The 19,383-nt window shown below is 45.2% G+C and overlaps 1 protein-coding gene across 2 annotated transcripts in view; it reads right to left on the reverse strand.

The window, feature by feature from the left end:
* Positions 1-1,266: 1,266 nt before the first annotated feature.
* Positions 1,267-19,383, reverse strand: part of EPG5 (ectopic P-granules 5 autophagy tethering factor) — a 109,537-nt gene continuing 91,420 nt past the window's right edge. For both annotated transcript variants that reach the window (XM_062201602.1, XM_062201601.1), the window contains exons 37-44: positions 18,473-18,658; positions 17,762-17,971; positions 16,894-17,038; positions 11,911-12,153; positions 9,103-9,319; positions 8,507-8,722; positions 6,127-6,241; positions 1,267-3,043 (exon numbers count right to left, since the gene is read on the reverse strand). In XM_062201602.1, coding sequence (XP_062057586.1) covers positions 2,861-3,043; positions 6,127-6,241; positions 8,507-8,722; positions 9,103-9,319; positions 11,911-12,153; positions 16,894-17,038; positions 17,762-17,971; positions 18,473-18,658 — 1,515 coding nt within the window. In that variant the 3' untranslated portion in view covers positions 1,267-2,860. The remainder of the gene's footprint in view (positions 3,044-6,126; positions 6,242-8,506; positions 8,723-9,102; positions 9,320-11,910; positions 12,154-16,893; positions 17,039-17,761; positions 17,972-18,472; positions 18,659-19,383) is intronic.

Consider the following 19,383-nt stretch of genomic DNA (forward strand, 5'->3'; position numbering starts at 1 on the left):
GGGCCACTTAACCTGCAAAAAGACTAAGGGGTTGGGTCCAAAATGTGACAAAAACTCAAACTGCCAGGAGATCTGTCCCAAGCGGTACAAGAGAACAGCCCTAGCCTGGATTGCTCTAGGCAGAGTCCTGACCAATAAATAAGTCACATTACCAGGAGCCGTTGGCCCGCTAACAATCAGAACTACAAAGAGAGCCCACAGTGGCAGCCTGGGCATGCCCAGCAGGAGCATCACAGGATCCTCACAAGAGGGACTAGATGAGTATTAAATGCCCTTCTGGTTTTAAATGTGACCCTAGAAATTAACTTCCTGCTCCCAAAGAAATAACTGTAGCAACAAACACCTAGTGAAAAACTATCGCCTTCATTTAAACACTCTTAACTCGGGCAGCATGGACAAACTGATCTTGGCAGCTGACGGGGAGGAACAAGGAGGTGGTCACTGGTTGAAGGGATCAGACTTCCCCCAGACTCAAAGAACTGATGGAACTGGGCCCAATCCCGGAGAGGCAGAGGCATTCGGTGACTGGGACAACATACCAATCATGCAGCTGAGAAACAGTGAGCCTCCGAGCTGGGGTCCCGAGAGTAAGAGCTTTGGAAACGTAGGGCTCTCCCAGCCACCGTCACACTCTGCAGGACCCCTCTCCCTCACATGCACTGCATCCAGCTGTCTGCCCCTCCCTGCAGGCGGTGGGTGGAGAGGACTGCCCCCATCTGAGAACTGCATGGTGGGGGACAGGCGCGGAGAGGCCGAGAGGCACTTTTTTGGTTGGGATCAGGATGCTGCCTCCTCTTGCTCCTAGGAAACTGTCAGACACCCTTATCTGAGCGGCATGCCAGGGCTGGCCGCCGTGCCAGAAAGTCTGCAGCGTGCAACAGGTTGCCTTCCACGTCGCTCGGCCCACAAGGCAGGCTCTGTTTTTGCTTGATCCCAGGATTTGCATGCAGCCCCAGTCGCTGTCTCTGAAAACGTGGCCCTGTGCTCTCTGGAACTCATTAGCCCTGAAAGCAGTGGGCAGGCTGATGGCCTGCTGCCCTGCCTTCCCAGGAGACCGCAGCAGCGCTGCCATGATCTGAACCAGCCGGTGCCTTTAAAGCACTTTCTTAGCCCAGAGAGTAAACATAAAGCAGAGGAAGAAGATGCACCTCCACTGGCCATCTCTGATAATGAGGTTACAACTAGAAGACATCAGGCATAAAAACCGACAGCAATTTTACCAACTGAAATACTTGACGAAGTAGTGGGATACCCCTGTAGTCTGGATTCATAGCTATTACAACCAATGGTCGATTTTATTTTTCATCATTTTTACAGACCAAATATATTATAAATATTATAAACTTTCAAAAATTAACAGGTTAATCATAATTCTCTTTAAAATGTACATACTGTCACTGAAAAACTTTACATTCTAGGAAATCAATAATTGCCTCCTCCTGAAAGAAAACAGCACACAAGGTATTTCCCATCCTAACACCACTGTTGTCAGATCAGTTCGGTAAACGGCAGAGCTCCTAAAATTTCCTTATACACAGATGCATGACCGACTTTGAAAATGGGGAGAAAGCAAAACACAGAACATGTCCCCGTAAGACGAGGCTTTGTGGCCCACAAAACTCGGAGCCTGAACTCGATGCGCTCCATCAGAGCTTGCCCGGGAGGCAGAACTGCTCAACTGCGCAAGTTCAAAACGAAGAGCTCCCACAAGCCTCCAGGTGCGGGGGAAGAGCTCCCGCAAGCTCCAGGTGCGGGGGAAGCACGGCCAAGGCTGCGTGAGCAGTCACCGCTCTGCTGGCCCACATCCCTGTCTCCCTACTAAAGGCTCCTGGCGGCCACTGAGACATGTCAGATGACTACTTATGTTCCTGTAGGCAAAGCTGGACGTATGAAATCCATTTGGAACTGACAGCAACATGAATCTGATGACGAGAGTCCAGCTGCCATTGCTCAGGCAATGATACCACAAGCAAGAAGATGGTGACAGCACAAGCAGTGCCACTGTGAGGCTCTGGCCATGAATGAGAATGACTGCTAACAGAAGGCATGTGGCTCCTGGAAGAAAGCCAGCCCGCAGCAGTTCTCCAAACCTGACCTGGCTTCTGCAGAACAGTGTTTCAGCAGATCCCAAACCTGCAGGGAACACACAGTGGGGCCCAGTTTCTCCCCATCTCTTTTCTCTTGACACGAGAGGCCTGTGGATACCAACTTGGAAATTTCAGTGTAAACAGGGACAGGTAAGTGGTGTGACTTGGGGGCTGGGCTAGGGGTAGGATCCAAGGGAGCGGCGGGGCTGTGGTGACTGGACAGTCATCCCTGGCTGTGCTCCCCCACTGTGCACGGCAAGCTCGTCACAGAGAGCCAGCCTACCCCATCACATGCAACTTGAACCAATTCAGCACTTCTAGCTCCCTTTTGAGAGAAATACCACAACACTCAGATGCTGGTATGTTTCCCCACATTTGAGAAATGCAGAAATTTTCAAAGCTGACTTTTGTTCTTACTTTGGAAGAACACAAATGAGGTGTAAAAGTGAGAGCTCCACACGATTCCTGGAGCAGTTGTACTCGAGACGCCTGGGAAATTCAGCAACTCCGAGAGGCTCTGCACCCAGGTGAAGCTCAGTTAGTTTCACTTGTGGGTGAACATAAAAGTTAAGATGCTTCCAGAATGTTTTAAGAGCTAAGAAGACACACTTACACACACTCCAGAATTCCCTAATGCCTCCCGACTTGCATCTCACTCTACTGCTCCTTGGTTGAACTTACTCTGCGGTGAAACCGAGGGAAGTTAGGGGTACAACAGCAAAGTTAAATGTAAACATAAAGAGCAACATGGTTTTTCAAGAGCCTCAGTGGTACTATCGAATGTTGTCCAAATAATGCACTTCTGGATACAGACTGTTAACAAGAAGAGCCAGGAAGCTTTTCCCATCTTGGAGGCAATGGCCAGGGTGCTTTATAAACTGGGCGGCTTGCAGTATCTGATCCTGATACTCAACATACTGCTTACTCAAGGTCATGGATTCAAGAGCACTCAGAGCCTAAAAGACACGAAAGACGGGGGGTTAATTCCACAGTGAACGTGACACGTGGTGGCCATGGGCATGGCATACTTACTGTTACAACGTGGTTCCACTGTGAGCCTGGAATTAGGAGTCCAGAATGCAGGCACTGGCAGCCACTCGCAGAGGGAGGACAGCACCCCAAAGCTTCCTTGGCTTCTGCAGCTTTCCACATCCAGCCTCCCCTCTCCTGGCTGGGGCTACTTCCCAACACTTTGTGGCCAAGAGCTATGGTTCAGCCGGGCCTGTCTTACCATGGCCTCCTCACCTGTCACCCCCCCCCCCCCCCAGCTTCCTGAAAGCCGCCCCATTCTCATTTCCTTTGGACCCAACTCTCACCCGGGGGCTCCTCCCCAACAGATCACCAGCCCCCTCCTCCCAGGGGCCATGGGGATATCACAGGTACCCAGCATCTGGTCCAAGTGAGCCCTGCCCCATGTGGGGCTGGGCTTGTTCCTCAGTTACGAAACAAGGTCAAGTGTAACTGGTGTGATTGAATGAACTGCTGCAGAAACCTGCTGCCATGGCCGGCTGAGGTTAAAGGAGCATAACGTCCGGATCAGGTGCCTCCCCGGTCTGCCCAGAATGGATGGAGACAATGTTCCCACACCTCTCTTCAGAGGAGTAAAGGAAAAACATGCCTTGACTCAATCACTCTAATTCTGCTTCCTTCCTAGCAGAAGAGACTATGTGGAGAAATCAAGGATTCACAGCAGTGGGGAGTTTTGTTTTCCCACTGCACAAGCTCACCCACCCCAGGACTGTGACCCTGCTCCCCTCCCCTGCACCGTGTCCCCTCCCTCTCAACAGGAGTGCTAGATAATAGATACTAAATGATGGAATTGGCTTGGTTCACAAAACAGGGAGAGAGATTTTTTAAGGATGGCAAATGAACTGGAAGCTTAGAAATAAATTACTAGGCAGGCTGTATGTAGAAGTCTTAGGATTTGGGGACCAAGTTAAGAGCTCTGTGAACAGAGTTCAATCTAAGAACTGAATGAGTGGGGACAGGCACACCTATGAACCACGGTGCCTCTCTTCTCTCTCCCCTCCTTTTCTTTTTCAAATAGCCCCCCAAATGGTCCACTCTGAGGCTTTACAATTAATCATTCTATTTAAAAAAAGATGACCATTACAGCTATATTCCTAAAGCTGTACCTATGAAATTTGTATTTATTAAATAAAAGCTTAAAAAAGATGACCGTTTTCAAGTCTGAAAATCCTAATGGCAAGTACACAGGAGACACACAAGAAATCATCCCTGAAATGCGGACAAAGAGAGAGGCTGGGCCTAGGTGATCTGGAGCCATGGCTAGATGCTCCAGGTCCTGGTGGCCACAGAGGAGTTGAAGACTTCTCATATACACCCTGAAATACATCTCTCTGACGTCACTATCTGCCCTCACAAGGCTCATCTCGGGGTAGGCCTTTGGCTAAGCAATTAAGATGCCAGTTCGAGGGAGGGTAAAGCTGCCGCCTGCAATGCCAGTATCCCATATGGGTACCATCTGAGAATTGGCTGCTCCACTGCCAATCCAGTTCCCTGTCAGTGCACATGGGAAAGCAGCGGAAGATGGCCCAGGTGCTTGGGCCTCTGCACCTATATGGGAGAGCGGGAAGAGGCTCCTGGCTCTTGTCTGGCCCAGCCCTGGCCATTGCAGCCATTTGGGGAGTAGACCAGCAGATGGAAGATTTCTCTCTCTGTCTCCTCTGTGGCTCTTTCAAATAAATAAAATAAATATTTAAAAAAAAAAAAAAGAGATGTCAGTTGGGATGCACACCTCCCCTATCCGAATGCCTGGCTTGGATTCCTGGTTCTGCTCCTGCTTCTCCTTGCTGCAAATGCAGACACCGGAAGGCAGCAAGCAGTGATGGCTCAAGCGACTGGGTTCTTGCTGCCCATGTGGGCAACCTGGACTAAGCTGCCAGCTTCTGCTTATAGCACTGGCCCAGTTCCAAATTTTCGGGCGTTTGAGGAGTGAGCCCATGGAGAAGTACGCTCTCTGCATCTCAAATAAATTTTTTTTAATTTTATTAAAGAACAACTTAAAAAGTTTTTTAAATAACTTCTGCCACCTGTGATACCTCATGTGAGACATTAAGGATTTAAACAGCTGTGCTGTCTGGCCAGTGAGCAACCATCATTAGGTATTTTCTACACAGGGATCCCTCTGAAGAACCTACCAACTGTTCTGCCTGATCTTCATTCTTAATAGGCAAGATCTCATACATGTGTAGCTGGCTTAGACGGCACAGCCGAGGGGTCTGCACAATGCCCAGGCACAGACACACCCTACAGCCGGACTGATGAGGGTGAATCCAGCCCCGCACTCTCCAGCTGTATGACCCAGGACTGATTACTCATCCACAAAACCAGGAAAACAGCAGTTCCTCTGCTGTGATTATGAGGAATAAATGAGTTACACTTTGACTTGTGCATAGCCAGTGAGTTGTAGCTCAGGGCAATGCCTGGCAGAGAGCGGCACCCAGGACTGCCAGCCATTGCTTCAGAGTATGCACCTTGTGCCTCCTGGCCTACAGACAGGTGAGCAGGAGATACCAGAATGGGACCACTGCCCACACCGTCTTCCTGTTTCTAGAACAAACTATAATTTTTCAGAGCTACCATTCTGTCTGCAGCATCAGTCAACAGTGGTCAACCTTCAGACTCACAAAGGAATCCCTTCCTTGGTTCCAAGTTAAACTCAGCTACTTTCCTTCCATCTCAACTGTGGCTGCATTTTCTGTACCCGCCTCAGCTCTCAGCCCTCATCCTTCATCCCTCAGCCCCCGACCCCCAGCTGCAAGCCTTTGGCAGGTAAGTGTGCATTTACACTTACCAGAACCACATTCAGACCTAGACTGGTTTGCCATGGCCTTGCTTCATCCACAATAAGTGTTCTAGGTAATACCTACCAAAAATGGCTTAGAATCTGGGTGAGCACACGTGCTTCTACAAGCCTCATGCCATCGTGTATGAGCCAGAGCTGCCACCTTGCCACCTCACAGGGAAGGCAGGCGGGAGACCTCTGACCCACAGGCAGAAAGCTGTCTGTACCGACCTGCTGAGCTTTGGGAGTCAGATGTAAGTCAGAGCCAGGTTTCAATCGGATCTGATCTTCTGTAGGAACCTGGACTGAAAGGAAGGCAGCCATGCTTCGGGCAACCACCCGGAACCTTAGGGGTTAGGGAGAGGTCAGAAGGAGGAAATGATATTAAAATAGCCACCATTTTCTATTAAAAAAAAAAACAAAAAAACAAAACAAAAAAAACAAGGTAAACACATTTCTAGGTCTACTGCATCATTAAGCTCTTCAGGAAAGTCTTAAACTTGATCAACAAGGAACCTAAACCTCCCCCTCCATTATCACCATGCAAACAATGCAGGTATAATTCAGAGTCAGGAGTGAAAGTGTCAGGGAAGGCATTTGGTGCAGAGGTTGGGTCACTGCTTGCCCGAATGCGTGCGTTCAAGCCCCAGCTCCACTTCTAACTCCAGCTTTCTGCTAAGGCGCACCTGGACGGCAGGAAGTGACAGTGAAGTACTTGGATCCCTGCACCTGTGTGGGAGTCCAGGGTTGGACTGCCAGCCCCTGACTTTGGCCCAGCCCAGGCCTGGCTGTTGCAGGCATTTGGGGAGTGAACCAGCACATGGAAGATCTCTCTGTGTTTCTATTTCCTCTTTGTATCTCTGCCTTTCAGATAAAAATAAATAAATTAACAACAACAATCAAAGAATGAAAGTGTTGGCCAAAATGTAGAATAACTGGAAGCCTCACAGGCTGCTGTGGGAATATAAATGGTGCAGGTGCTACAAAAGTAGCTCTCAGGAAGTACAACATGGTTACTATAGGATCCAGCAATTCCACGCCTGGGAACAGACCCAGAAGAACTGAAAACAGGTGTCCTAACAAACTCCTTTAAAAGAATGTTCACAGCAGCATTTTAGACAATAAGGCAAAGGTTGAAACAATCCAAATGTCTATCAGCTGATAATCTGATAAACAAGGGGCTGGTGCTGTGGCACAGCAAGTGATGGCACACCTGTGATGCTGGAATCCCATATGGGTGCTGGTTCATGTCCCAGCTGCTCTACTTCCAATCCAGCTCCTTGCTAATGGTCTAGGAAAAGCAGCACAAGATGGCCCAAGTGCTTCGGCCCCAGCCACCCACGTGGGAGACCTGGATGAAGCTCCTGGTCCCTGGCTTCAGGCTTCAGCCTAGCCCAGCCCTGGCTGTTGCAGTCATCTAGAGAGTGAACCAGAGGATGGCAGACATGTGTGTGTGTGTGTATGTCCCTCTCTCTCTAACTCTTCCAAATAAATAAATAAACAAAACATGGTATATCCATGCGATGATAAAAGAGTGAAGTACTGCTATATGCTACAACATAGATGAGTTTTGACAACTCTGTGCTACGTGAAAGAAGTCAGACATAAGATGCCACACATTATTTGATTCCATTTATGTAAAACGTCTAAAACAGGATTTAATACCTAAAGCCAATTAGAGGCTGCCAGAGACTAAGGGTGAAAGGAAACAGAGGCGATTGCTTAATGGGTACATGGCTTCCCTTGGGGGTGATGAAAACCTTCCGGAACTAGTCAGTGGTGAGGGCTGCAACGATATTGTGAACATGCTAAATGTCACTGAATTATTTATATTACAGCAGCTGCCATGAGACATTTTAAGTTATGGGCATTTTACTACAATTAAAAAAACAATAATGAAAATATCTGATGGGAGCAAAAGAAACACAAGGCAAATTTAAAATGAAACCAATCACATAGCTCTGCTAAATTCTACCACACACAAAGAAACATGATAATAACTGATCTGCAATGAGCTGTCCCCAAAGTTGCAACAGCAGAATGGGCTACTCCACAAGAAGCAGACAGAACAGGAGGAGAACTGCTCGGCAGGACAGAAGGCGGATGGTAAATTATTCCATGCCTTGGGCGTCTGAGCAACAAATACGTGGACTTGATTCTTACTACCTGTCCTTCTTACCAACTGCCCTTCACCCTTGCTGAGGACTTAATGGTGCACTGGACCGAGTCCCCCACAGGTGTGGGGTTTCCCTGAACCCACGCACAGTGATCTAGCACCTGTAGTGAAGCAGCACACCGGGCATTCTAACCTAACCTTGCATACCATCACCAGCTCAAATCAAAGCAACAAAAACAAAAACAAAAAAATCAGCAGTAAGGTTACAAAGTCAAAATACAACAGACGCTACTGAAACAAAATTTTGTCTGAACCTAAAGTAGTTTCAAGATGAGAAAAAAAAAATGCTTCTTAAGACTATAAAAACATAATCCGGCTCTGATTTTTTCAATTTTTTCTGGAAAACCTGGTTGCAAAACCTACTGAGGTATCACAACCTATACATCAACACAGACATCTGAGGCCTATTTAGAACAGCAGCAGGAGCTCCCTTACCTGTTAGACAAGGGTGACTTCCGGCCCAAGCCGATTACCCCCAGGATCCCAGAGCTGAGCCTCTCCTCCGCCACAAGGCACTGTCTGCTCTGCAGTGTGAGCAGAATTCGGATCACAGATTCTGTCAGGACTGAGTCATTCTGCTCGGTCTGAATCAGAGACAGCTGCAGCACTTGGTGCCACCACAGAAACAGCTTGGCCTCTTCCTGCGTGGAACTGGGGGAGGCCCCAGAGGAAAACAAAATCAGGAGTGGATTTTTCCCACCCCCATTTACCTGAAAGTCCACAACTGAGTCTGAAGCACAGGCCATTTAGTGCCCTAGAGGCTTAGGCACAGGTGATCATGCTCCTAAAATAATGGGACTGTTTACAGCTACTGCTTAGCACTCACTACGTGCCAGACACCATGTACGGGCTTTCCGTTCTCTCACTTTAAGCCTCATAACAACCCTATGAGCTAGAGATTTTTATCTCCCCTCAACTCATAAGGAAACTCAAGCTTGGTGCTTTGAAATTCCCATTTTAGAAAATTAAAGAACCTACTCAAAAAACAGGCCCTCAGGCTAGGCATCTGTGCAAAACAAGTGCCGCTATACCTTGGATACACCTGTTCCAGCCACTTGCTCAGGTGCAGCAGCACTTTCATTTCGTTCTGGAGAGTCTGTTCACTATTTAAGCACTGAAGCAGGTAGACATAGAGAGTCAAGTAACTGCCAAGGGCTAGGCACTCCTGCAGGAAGTCTTCTATAGTGAGCTCCGGGACCTGAAGGGACACCAGAATAGGGCCCCAGCCGAAATTTTGGTTGAAGGAGCCTAAAAAGGATTATTAAGAGGAGACATCAAAATATAAGCAAGGCAGGTGGACATTTGGCACAGCAGTTAAGATACCATTTGGGATGCCCATACCCCACATCAGAGTGCCTGGATTCAAGTCCCAGTTCTACTTTTTTTTTTTTTTTTTTTTAATATTTATTTACCTGAGAAGCAGAATTACAGAGAGAGGTAGAGATAGAGAGAGAGGTCTTCAATCCATTTGTTCATTCCCCAATGGCCCCAACAGCTGAAGCTGTGCCGAACTGAAGCCAGAAGCCAGGAGCTTCTTCTAGGTCTCCTATGCAGGTGCAGGGGCCCAACTACTTGTGCCATTTTCCACCGCTTTTCTAGGCCATCAGCAGGGAGCTAGATCAGAAGTGGGGCAGCCAGGACTCAAACTGGTGCCCATATGGGACACCAGCGCCACAGGTGGATGCTTAACCTACTATGCCACAGTGTTTTCCATCCCCCTCCTCCCCGAACTGGTTCCATTTCTGAGTGGAACCTGCTATGTGCACACTGGAAGGCAGAGGTGTTGATTCAGGTAGCTGAGTCTCTGCTACCCATGTGGGAGATGGAGAATTGAGGTGGGGACTGAGTTCTTGGCACCTAATTTCAGTCTAGCCCAGCCCTCACTGATGTGGGCATTTGGGGAGTGAACCAGTGGATGGATGGTTCTCTGTCTCTGTCTCTCAAATACATAAATAAAAGAGAGAAACAAGAATAAAATTCTTAACAACTTTAATGAATCTTTTCACTTTAAGCTTCATGTCAAGAAAATATTTCTAACATCGGCCCCAGAGGCCACAAAAGTGAAATGTACCCTGGACTCAGACTGAACAGCCCTCATGCAAAATGTCCATTCCCAGGCCAGCCGCTAGAGGTTAAGAAATTAGAACACAGGGCTGCATATGAAATAAACCATTGTTCTCCTCGTATCATGAACACTAAAATGACATGCGGGGCCGGCGCCGTGGCTTAACAGGCTAATCCTCCACCTTGCAGCGCCAGCACACTGGGTTCTAGTCCCAGTTGGAGAGCCGGATTCTATCCCGGTTGCCCCTCTTCCAGGCCAGCTCTCTGCTATGGTCTGGGAAGGCAGTGGAGGATGGCCCAAGTCCTTGGGCGCTGCGCCCGCATGGAGGAGAAGCACCTGGCTCCTGGCTTCAGATCAGTGAGATGCGCCGGCCGCAGCGGCCATTGGAGGGTGAACCAACGGCAAAAAGGAAGACCTTTCTCTCTGTCTGTCTCTCTCTCTCACTATCCACTCTGCCTATCAAAAAAATAAATAAATAAAATAAAATAAAGTAAAATGACATGTGGACACTGTCCCAGTCATCCAAGAGCTTTAACTTTAGTACCACTTTTAAATATGTTTGAACACTTAGGCTTTTGCAAGGGAAACGGTTATCACCAAGTATTCTTGCTTATCAAAGCTTAGTTTGACTCTTTTATATCTCTAGGGAAACCATTTGGCTTTTAGTAACACAGATGAGTTTGGAACAGGGTGCTCTCTGAATTCTGGGGGAGGACAGGTGGCATGGTGATGCATACAACACCTCCTGAGTCACTGGAAAGTTACAGACACGTCCCAGGCCCTCACTCCTTCTTGCTTTACAAGTGCCTGTAGTGTGATTGTCCCTGAAATCAGAGTTCAGTTGGGCAGTTCTGAGCAATGCCTAATCAGATCAGGTTGTTTCCAGAGTCTCAGAGTGGGAAGGGAGGAAGGGAGGAAGATAAAAGGGAGGCAGGCATTTGGCCCAGCAGTTAGGACACTTCTTGGGATCCTGCATCCAGGTCAGAATGCTGGGTTTAGATCCTGTCTGCCCTCAGATTCTGGCTTCCTGTTGGTACATACCCTGGAAGGTAGCAGGTGACGGCTTGGGTGGCTGCATTCTACCACCCGTGCAGAAGGCCTAGAATGGGTTTCTGGGTCCCACGTGTTAAGGACATCTGGGGAGTAAACCAGTGGATGGAAGGCCTCTATCCCTGTCTCTCCCTCTCACTGTCTGTAACTCTACCTCTCAAATAAATAATAAATAAAATCTTAAAAAACAAAACAAAAAAAAAAGGTGTAGCAAAAGCAATACAAGGACTTCTGTGAAAACTCCTTTTACCAGAAGTGACGAAAGTAGGGAAAATTAACAGAGTAGATCATGATTCTACAGATTCTGGGTCGGAGGACTATGACTTGGCTTGCAACATAACAAGGCTTGCCTACAATAACAAGGGTGCTCTCACACTCTGAACTAGTGTAAAATGGAGTAGAGCTTTTCTCCCTTGAAACACATGACTGTACCAACAGACGTAAGCCAGAGGTTCTCACACTGTGGAGATAATATATATATATATATATATATATACCATATATATTTATACATACATACATACATACATATATATACATACATACATATACATATATATATATATATATATATATATATATATGTATTTCACAACATCTACAGAGCGGATATTAGAATGGTACAATCCCTCACTGGGAAGAGTCTGGAATGGTATCTCCTGGTGATCACGCTTTAATGATTCTTGGAAAATGTCAACGTAGTGAGAACAGAACGCCCTCTTACTTTCTTTGAAGTAGGCAGTGATGCAGGCTTCTGTGGTCTCGGCCATGTGGCGGACGGAAGCCAGGCTCTGGCAGGCTGCTGTTAAAAGGGGCAGCACCATCAGCCCGTGTACTTTCTGGCCAATCCAGGTCCGGATGCTACCCCGGAGGAACTCTGCTGTTGGAATAGTGGCATTGTTCATCATCATCAGGACTTCCATGAAGAGGCTGCTGAGGGCCATGTGGCGGGTCTGGCTGTCCATGTCTGCAGAAAACATGAGAAAGGCTGAGAAAGGGGCCAGGAATGTGACCACGACAACAAGAGGGCTTCGATCTTAGCTGCTCTGCGGCAGACTCTATAATTCTAGTGGCTGACACAGGGACCAGAAGGCAGGTCTGGATGGTGTTCGGCTTTCACAGACAGGACATGGCAGATGCACCATGTGAGCACACACACAAGCACCGCTGTGAGCTCCCGGGTACAGCAGTACCTAATAGGCACACATCAAGCTGGCATGAAAAAGCAGCTTACTGATCAGAACACACCTAATTAGTGTTTATTCTCCAACATTTGCTCATGAACAACAAATACACAGCTGTCAACAGTCACTTAATAAACTACTTAGCAATAGTCCTCTCCAGCCCCGCTGCTGCCACTGCTGTCAGTATTCTGGGGTGATTTACACAGAATAAAGGCCATTACTTAAAACTAAATATAAAGTGAAAAACCTTTTAAAGGTTCCTAACTGTGGCTATTATTTGTGTTCTTTTTAATCTTCTTAATTTTTTTAAAAGATTTATTTATTTACTTGAAAGGCAGAGTTAAAGAGAGAGAGAGAGAGAGAGAGAGAGAGAGGAAGCTTCCATCTGATGGTTCACTCCCTAAATGGCTACAAGGGCTGGAGCTAGGCTGGTCCGAAGCCAGGAGCCAGGAGCTTCTTCCTGGTCTCCCACAAGGGTTCAGGGACCAAAGCACTTGTGACATCTTCCATTGCTTTCCCAGGCCACAGCAGAGAGCTGGATTGGAAGTGGATCAGCTGGGACTTGAACCAGCATCCATATCAGATGCCAACACTGCAGCCAGCGGCTTTACCCACTATGCCACAATGCTGGCCCTTATTTGTTTTTTAAATAAAAACAGCAGACTGTTAATACAGTTTTTCAAAAAGAAAAAAATCAGAGGTAAAGGGGAGAATAAAAAGCAAGAAAAAAGAGCGAATTCATTTTCTAAGAGCTATGCAAATGAGTTGGAGCAGGTCACTGAGATAGATTCCTACTTCATAGTCAAAAATAGAAAATTCTTGTAGCTCAGAAACAATAGTCGCAATTTTTGCCCACTATTTCTAGCTGTCTTTGAGCTGGGTATTTTGGAATAGGAATAAGTTGGGAGATGTCACTCATCACACCCAACAAAACAAATCTACCTGTTTACATAAGGTATCTTCCAAAAAGTTCATGGAAAATGTATATTATATGATTTCAAATTTTTTGTACCAAATAAACTTATTTCTTAATTCCAATTTCCATGAACTTTCTGAATTGCCCCCTGAACAGTGTTAAACAGACTTTATGTCACATGTTAATGTTACTCTAAAACCTATCAAGCAAGCTCTTTAAAAAAAAAGTTTAAAAGCTCTAGCATTATATCTGCATGAGCATAAACATTTTTTCAAATTTACTTCCAGGGCCAAAAGTATTCTTGGTAATAAAAGTTATCTCTGAATTTCAACTGAGCAGCAATTTTTATTTATTGTTTAATTATGACTTACAGCAACAAATTACTGCACTGAGCTTCCTAACAGATCTCAGCTTCATATACTTTTTATTCTAATTTTTGCCTGATATGATTTTATTTGCCAGATGTTTGCCCAAAATCTTTCTATATCTCTAGGCTTTAGATGTACTTTTTATAAGCAGCTTAAAGCTATATACTATTTATTATTAATCTCACCTGAGACTTTGTATTTTATTTTGTATATTGGTCCATTTACTGATACATTTGAATTTTACCATCTTATTTTAGGGATTTTTTTCCTCACTTTTTCCACACCTTTTTACCTGCCTTTTCTAGACTGAACATAATTTTGGTTTTTAGTTCTAGCTACTAATTTTGAAAGTATACATCTTATTTCTAGTCTTTTGGTGAGGCTCTTAACTATTTTGTAACATTCCTACTGTAACAAAGTTAGGTAAGTCCTTAGCCCTTTCAAACAAAATTAGAAATACTAACTTCAAAATCCATGCATTCGTGGGGTCACCAAAAACTTCATGGAGAATGTGTACTATGAAAAACCTATGTGGATTTCAAAATTTGTTTGCACCAAAATAAACTTATCTTTCAATTCCATTTTCCTGTGAACTTTCTGAAGTACCCTTGTATACATGTTGTCATGTAATTTTAGTTTCTGCTTTCTAAACCCCAAAATACATAATATAGTTTTTAAAAAGATTTATTTTATTTATTTGAAAGACAGAGTTACAGAGAGAGAAAAAGAGGGGGGAGAGGAGGATGGGAGGGAGAGAGAGAGAGAGTCTTCCATCTGCTGGTTCATTCCCTAAATGGCCACAATGGCTGGAGTTGAGCCAATCCAAAGCCAGGAGTGTTCTCCAGATCTCCCACATGGGTGCAGGGTCCCAAGGACTTGGGCCACCCTCCGCAGCTTTCCCAGGTGCATTAGCAGGGAGCTGGATCAGAAGCCAAGCAGCCGGGACTTGAGCTGGTGCTCTCATATGGGATGTGGGCACTGCAGGCCAGGGCTTTAACCAGCTGTGCCACAGCACCAGCCCTACATATTATAGTTTTATACAGGTAGCTTTTACTCACATTTTACCACTTTCTTTTCTTACTTTTGGCAATTCAAGCCTTCTATTCAGGTTCACTATACTATTTAAAGAACATATTTGAGTATTTCCTTTAGTGGTATCCACAGGACAAACAACACTCAGACCTCAATGAAAGTACCTTTACTTCATCCTTATCCTTGAAAGATGGTTTTTATTTTACAATTCTAGATTATAAGTAATTTTCTGACAGCACATTACAGTTATTATTGCATTTTACAGCTTCCTTTGTTGCTACAGAGAAGTCAGCTGGCATCTAAATATTGTTCTTTTGTATGTTAACTGCATTTCCTTCCTGGACATAAAAGGTTTTCTTTTTTGGTCACTGGTGCTTTTGCAGGGTCACTATAGTGCACAGATGTGTCAATGTTTTTGTATTCTGCTTAGGATTTATTGGGCTTACTCAAGAGGATTATCTTATCAGCCCTGGAAGTTTCACAGCCTTGCTCTCTCTTCATATACTGCTTCTCTCCAATTACATATCTCCTGTGTTCTGGGAACTCTGATTCAAGATGCAATATGGTAAGTCTTCCTGATGACCCCTCATGCCCCTTAACCTCACTTTCACATTCGTTTTCTCTCTGTTCTATAATCTGTATTTTCTTCAGAGTTATTTTCTAGTTCACAAATTTTCTCTTCAGCTGTGTTGAATCTACTGTTAAAGTTCTTTATTAAATCTGTTTATATTTTCATAGCTAGAAAACATAATTCTCTTCAATCTGCAGATTTGTAGAATCTCTTGCTGCTGACATTTTCAACCCTCTTATTTCAGTATATTAAAAATACTCTCTTGTTTATTCTACTGATTATTCCTATGATTTTAAATTTTTACATGTCTGACTCTGCTGACTGTTAGTTTCCCAGGACTTCTGCTTGTGGGACCTTGTTTCTTTGTGGATTTTGTGATTCTTTAAAAAAAAAAAAAATCAGTTCCTTAGAACTTTGAGTAGATGAGTTTCTCCAAAGAAAGGAGAATCTATGACTGCTTTCTGCCAGGTGCCTGGCAGCACTGCCAACCCAAAACTACTTTAACTGAATTTCAGATAGGGGGGGCCGGCGCAGTGGCGTAGCAGGTAAGGCTGCTGCCTGCAATGCCGGTATCCCACATGGACTCCAGTTTGAGTCCTGGCTGCTCCACTTCCAATCCAGCTCTTGCTATGGCCTGGGAAAGCAGCAGAAGATGGCCCAAGCCCTTCAGCCCCTGAACCCGCATGGGAGACCCAGAGGAAGCTCCTGGCTCCTGGCTTCAGATCAGCACAGCTCCAGCTGTTGCGGCTAATTGGGGAGTGAACCAGCGGATGGAAGACCTCTGTCTCTCTCTGTGTGTGTGTGTGTGTGCATTTAACTCTGACTTTCAAGTAAAATTAATAAATCTTAAAAAAAAAAACTAGATAGGACAAATTCTTCAAAACCACATTGAGAGTCAGCTTATACTTACCAGTTTTCAAAACATGTAGCTTTTTCTCTGCCACACAGATATTTGTTCCAACAGCAGAGCCACAGCTAACTGCCTTTGTGTCCCTCTCACAGGACATGTTCACTTGTAGTTCATGTTTAAGCTACAGCTGACAACTGTGGGTTATGCCGGGGGTCTCCTGGCTCCCATCTCAGGCAAGTCCTCGCCTTTATACCTAAGAAGGTTCGGGGTGAGAGCCAGCCCAGGGATTCTATCTACCTTGTTGATTTCCTCCTTTCCCTTAGTTTCTGGCCTCTGAGATTTCTTTGCCTTTCTGTCACTCCACTGATTAGTTTAATTTCTGGTTTCTTAAGAACATTTTATCCAGCATTCCTTGCTGTTTTTAGCAGGAAGCAAAGTGCTAGGAACGGAAGTTCTCCACGTAAAGGGTCTTTACTAGTCTACACATGATTCTGAAGTGCTCTCCCCATTAACAGCCAAAACCACAAGAGATGCTGCTTACTAGGGCTCCTGTATCTCCTTAAACCCAGCAACCTCCCTGGTCCCTCAGTTTGCCAGTGTCAACCCCTGCTCCAATTCTTAACATTCACACCTCTGCCAGTGCTGAGTGTCCCTGGTAACCTGTTATCTCCCTGACCATCCTGGAAAAAGGGACAAAAGGGTCCTGACCATCTCCTGGCCTCACAATGCCCTTAACACAGGAATCCATCGACTGAATGAACACGTGACCTCCCACTGGTCACTTACCAGGTGGGTTAAAGACAATGATATTATCTAAGAGCTTAGACATTTCCTGTTCTAGGACTGTGAAGGTGATTTTTCCATTTTGTTCCAGGGTGCTGAGGAACTGAACCATCTGATGAGTGAAAGCTTGGCACTTTGGAACTGCATCCTGACAAACAAACAAACAAACAAAAGGATCATTCAAATGAATCTATGCAAGGAATGACAGCTCCCTGGGAGCACTGAATGCTTGCAGGGGCAGAGTGCAGAGGACAGGCCAGGAAACTGCACAAAGACATAATCCCAGGTGTCCCAAGGGCCCAGCATCTAGGGATTTGCAAATTTGTGCTAACACTTTGACTAGAACCCACATTCTCCCAAATTCAGCAAAACGTACTTCCTTCTTTACTTACTACATAATTAAAATATTAAGTAAATGCTAACTACTTGCCAGGAACTTTTCTGTAAACTTTATGTTCATTATCAAATTCAATCCACAAAACACCACACTGGGGCAAGGTATTATTTCCAAATCAAAGGAGAAAACTAAGGGACCTGCCCAAGGTCAGAATGCAGTGAGCTGGGGACACGAGTCTGTCAAACCTCAAGCTCACACACATGACCCTGCTTGTTTGCTTGTTTTTGTTGTCGATGACATTCAGATCGTGAAACCAGCCTCAATCCTTTTGACCTTTCGTCAACATGTGACGTTGCTAGTAAGGAAAAGCTTTCTAAAAGAGAAAAATCAAGCTACAAGTTTCAAGGGGTCAAGATATGAGTCCAAAACAATGCACCCTCCAACCCTCTCTGCTGAGCAGTCAGCAGGTTCAAGACTGTCGGCAGCAGTACTCACATGACTGCCAGTCTTGAAGGTCACTCCCTCTCAACTTACGCGATGTTTCTGGCTGTCAGTAGGAATGGAGAAGCCTGCAGACACTTTCAGGAGCTTCACAATTAATTCAGCAGAAGACTCCTTTGCCAGGATGATGGACGGTGGGTAGTGACTGCCGAAATAACCTAGCACGCTCTGGTATGACATAATATCCACAAGATGCCACGAAAGTGAACTTGTCTGTCCAAGGAGACTGAGTAAAGGTGAATCCTAAAAGTGAAACAGATATTGTTTTGGTTCCAGAGCCTGCACTTGCCCGGAAATACATGTCTCCAATAACCACTAAGATGGCCTAGGATAAGCACAGAACAGCCAGGATACCAAGTGTCTACTGAAATTAGGAGTAGTAGTGAAAACAACACCTGAAGTCCTGGCAAAAACACATTAAGGTTTCTAGGTATTCACAATGCAGTTTGCACAGGACTCTGCTCTGGTGGTATATACCAAAACTGACCTTAAGACAGAACCAGGAATTACTGAGATGTAAAATACAGCTGATTAACATTCTAATCCAGCACAGTACCCTCCATAATTTAGAATTAAATAATGAACTACCCAAGAAAGTCAGGCATGCAGTTGAAGGGATATCTCTCAAGCCACGCATCTACCCACATGGATAGAAGTGTTAGAAACAACTGAAGAACTACAGCGCTGTACAAAGCAAGGTTCTGGGAACACTGGCAAGCCTTTATCACAAGCTCCCAAACTTACTGGTTGGTCTACTAGTTGAACTTCCTTTGCCAACAAAACCATCATGAAAAGGAGACAGACAATCATGCTCTGGGTTTCTGGGAGGGGACTCGGATTCCAGGCATCTGAGAGCACACTAACCCAGTTGACTTCACACAGGACAGACCCCAAAAATAAGAAACAGCTCTTGGGGCTTCCTCGTTCTACCTAAAAGGAAACGAATTAAAATCAACATTCAGCTTTATGCTGTTTTGTGTATCTTGAAAATGTATATACATAGATGTTCATAAATTATATTTTACAAAACAAAAAACTTCTCCCCCAGAGTACAGATATCCTTCATAATCCCACCTCTCAGAGATCTCATATACTTCCAACACCTTTTCTTCTGTGCTCAGTGTCTGAGTACATTTCTGAATATGTCTGTTCAGATGTCACTGTCTATTCCAATAATTTTTAACAGAAGACTGAATTGCACTAACCCCTGCTGAATTGCACTAACCCCTGCTCAGGTGGAGAATCCTCACCATGTGAGTCACTGGAGCCACATAGAATGTGTCAGAATCCTCAGATGTACTGGGACAGGATAAAAGTTGAAATCTACAGGTCAGTGGTTCCCAAACTTGAGTGTACATCAGAACCACCAGGAGGACCTATCAAAATACAAACTGCTGAGCCCACGCCTAGGGATTTTCATATCTCAGATAGGCACTGGGAACAGGAATGTACACTTCGCACAAGTTCCAGGTGATGCTGATACTTTGAGAGGCACTACACTAGGCTACATTAAGATTTACGCTGAATTTTAATGTAATGTGGTTTAAAAAAATGTCTTCACATCATTTGTAAATTTTTGAAGACTGCAAAATTCTTTTATTAGAGACTGGGTGGGCAATTGTAATATAAAGTATATAATCAAGCTCAAAGTTGTC

The sequence above is a fragment of the Lepus europaeus genome, chromosome 9 (assembly GCF_033115175.1).
Source record: "Lepus europaeus isolate LE1 chromosome 9, mLepTim1.pri, whole genome shotgun sequence".
Lineage (NCBI taxonomy): Eukaryota > Metazoa > Chordata > Mammalia > Lagomorpha > Leporidae > Lepus > Lepus europaeus.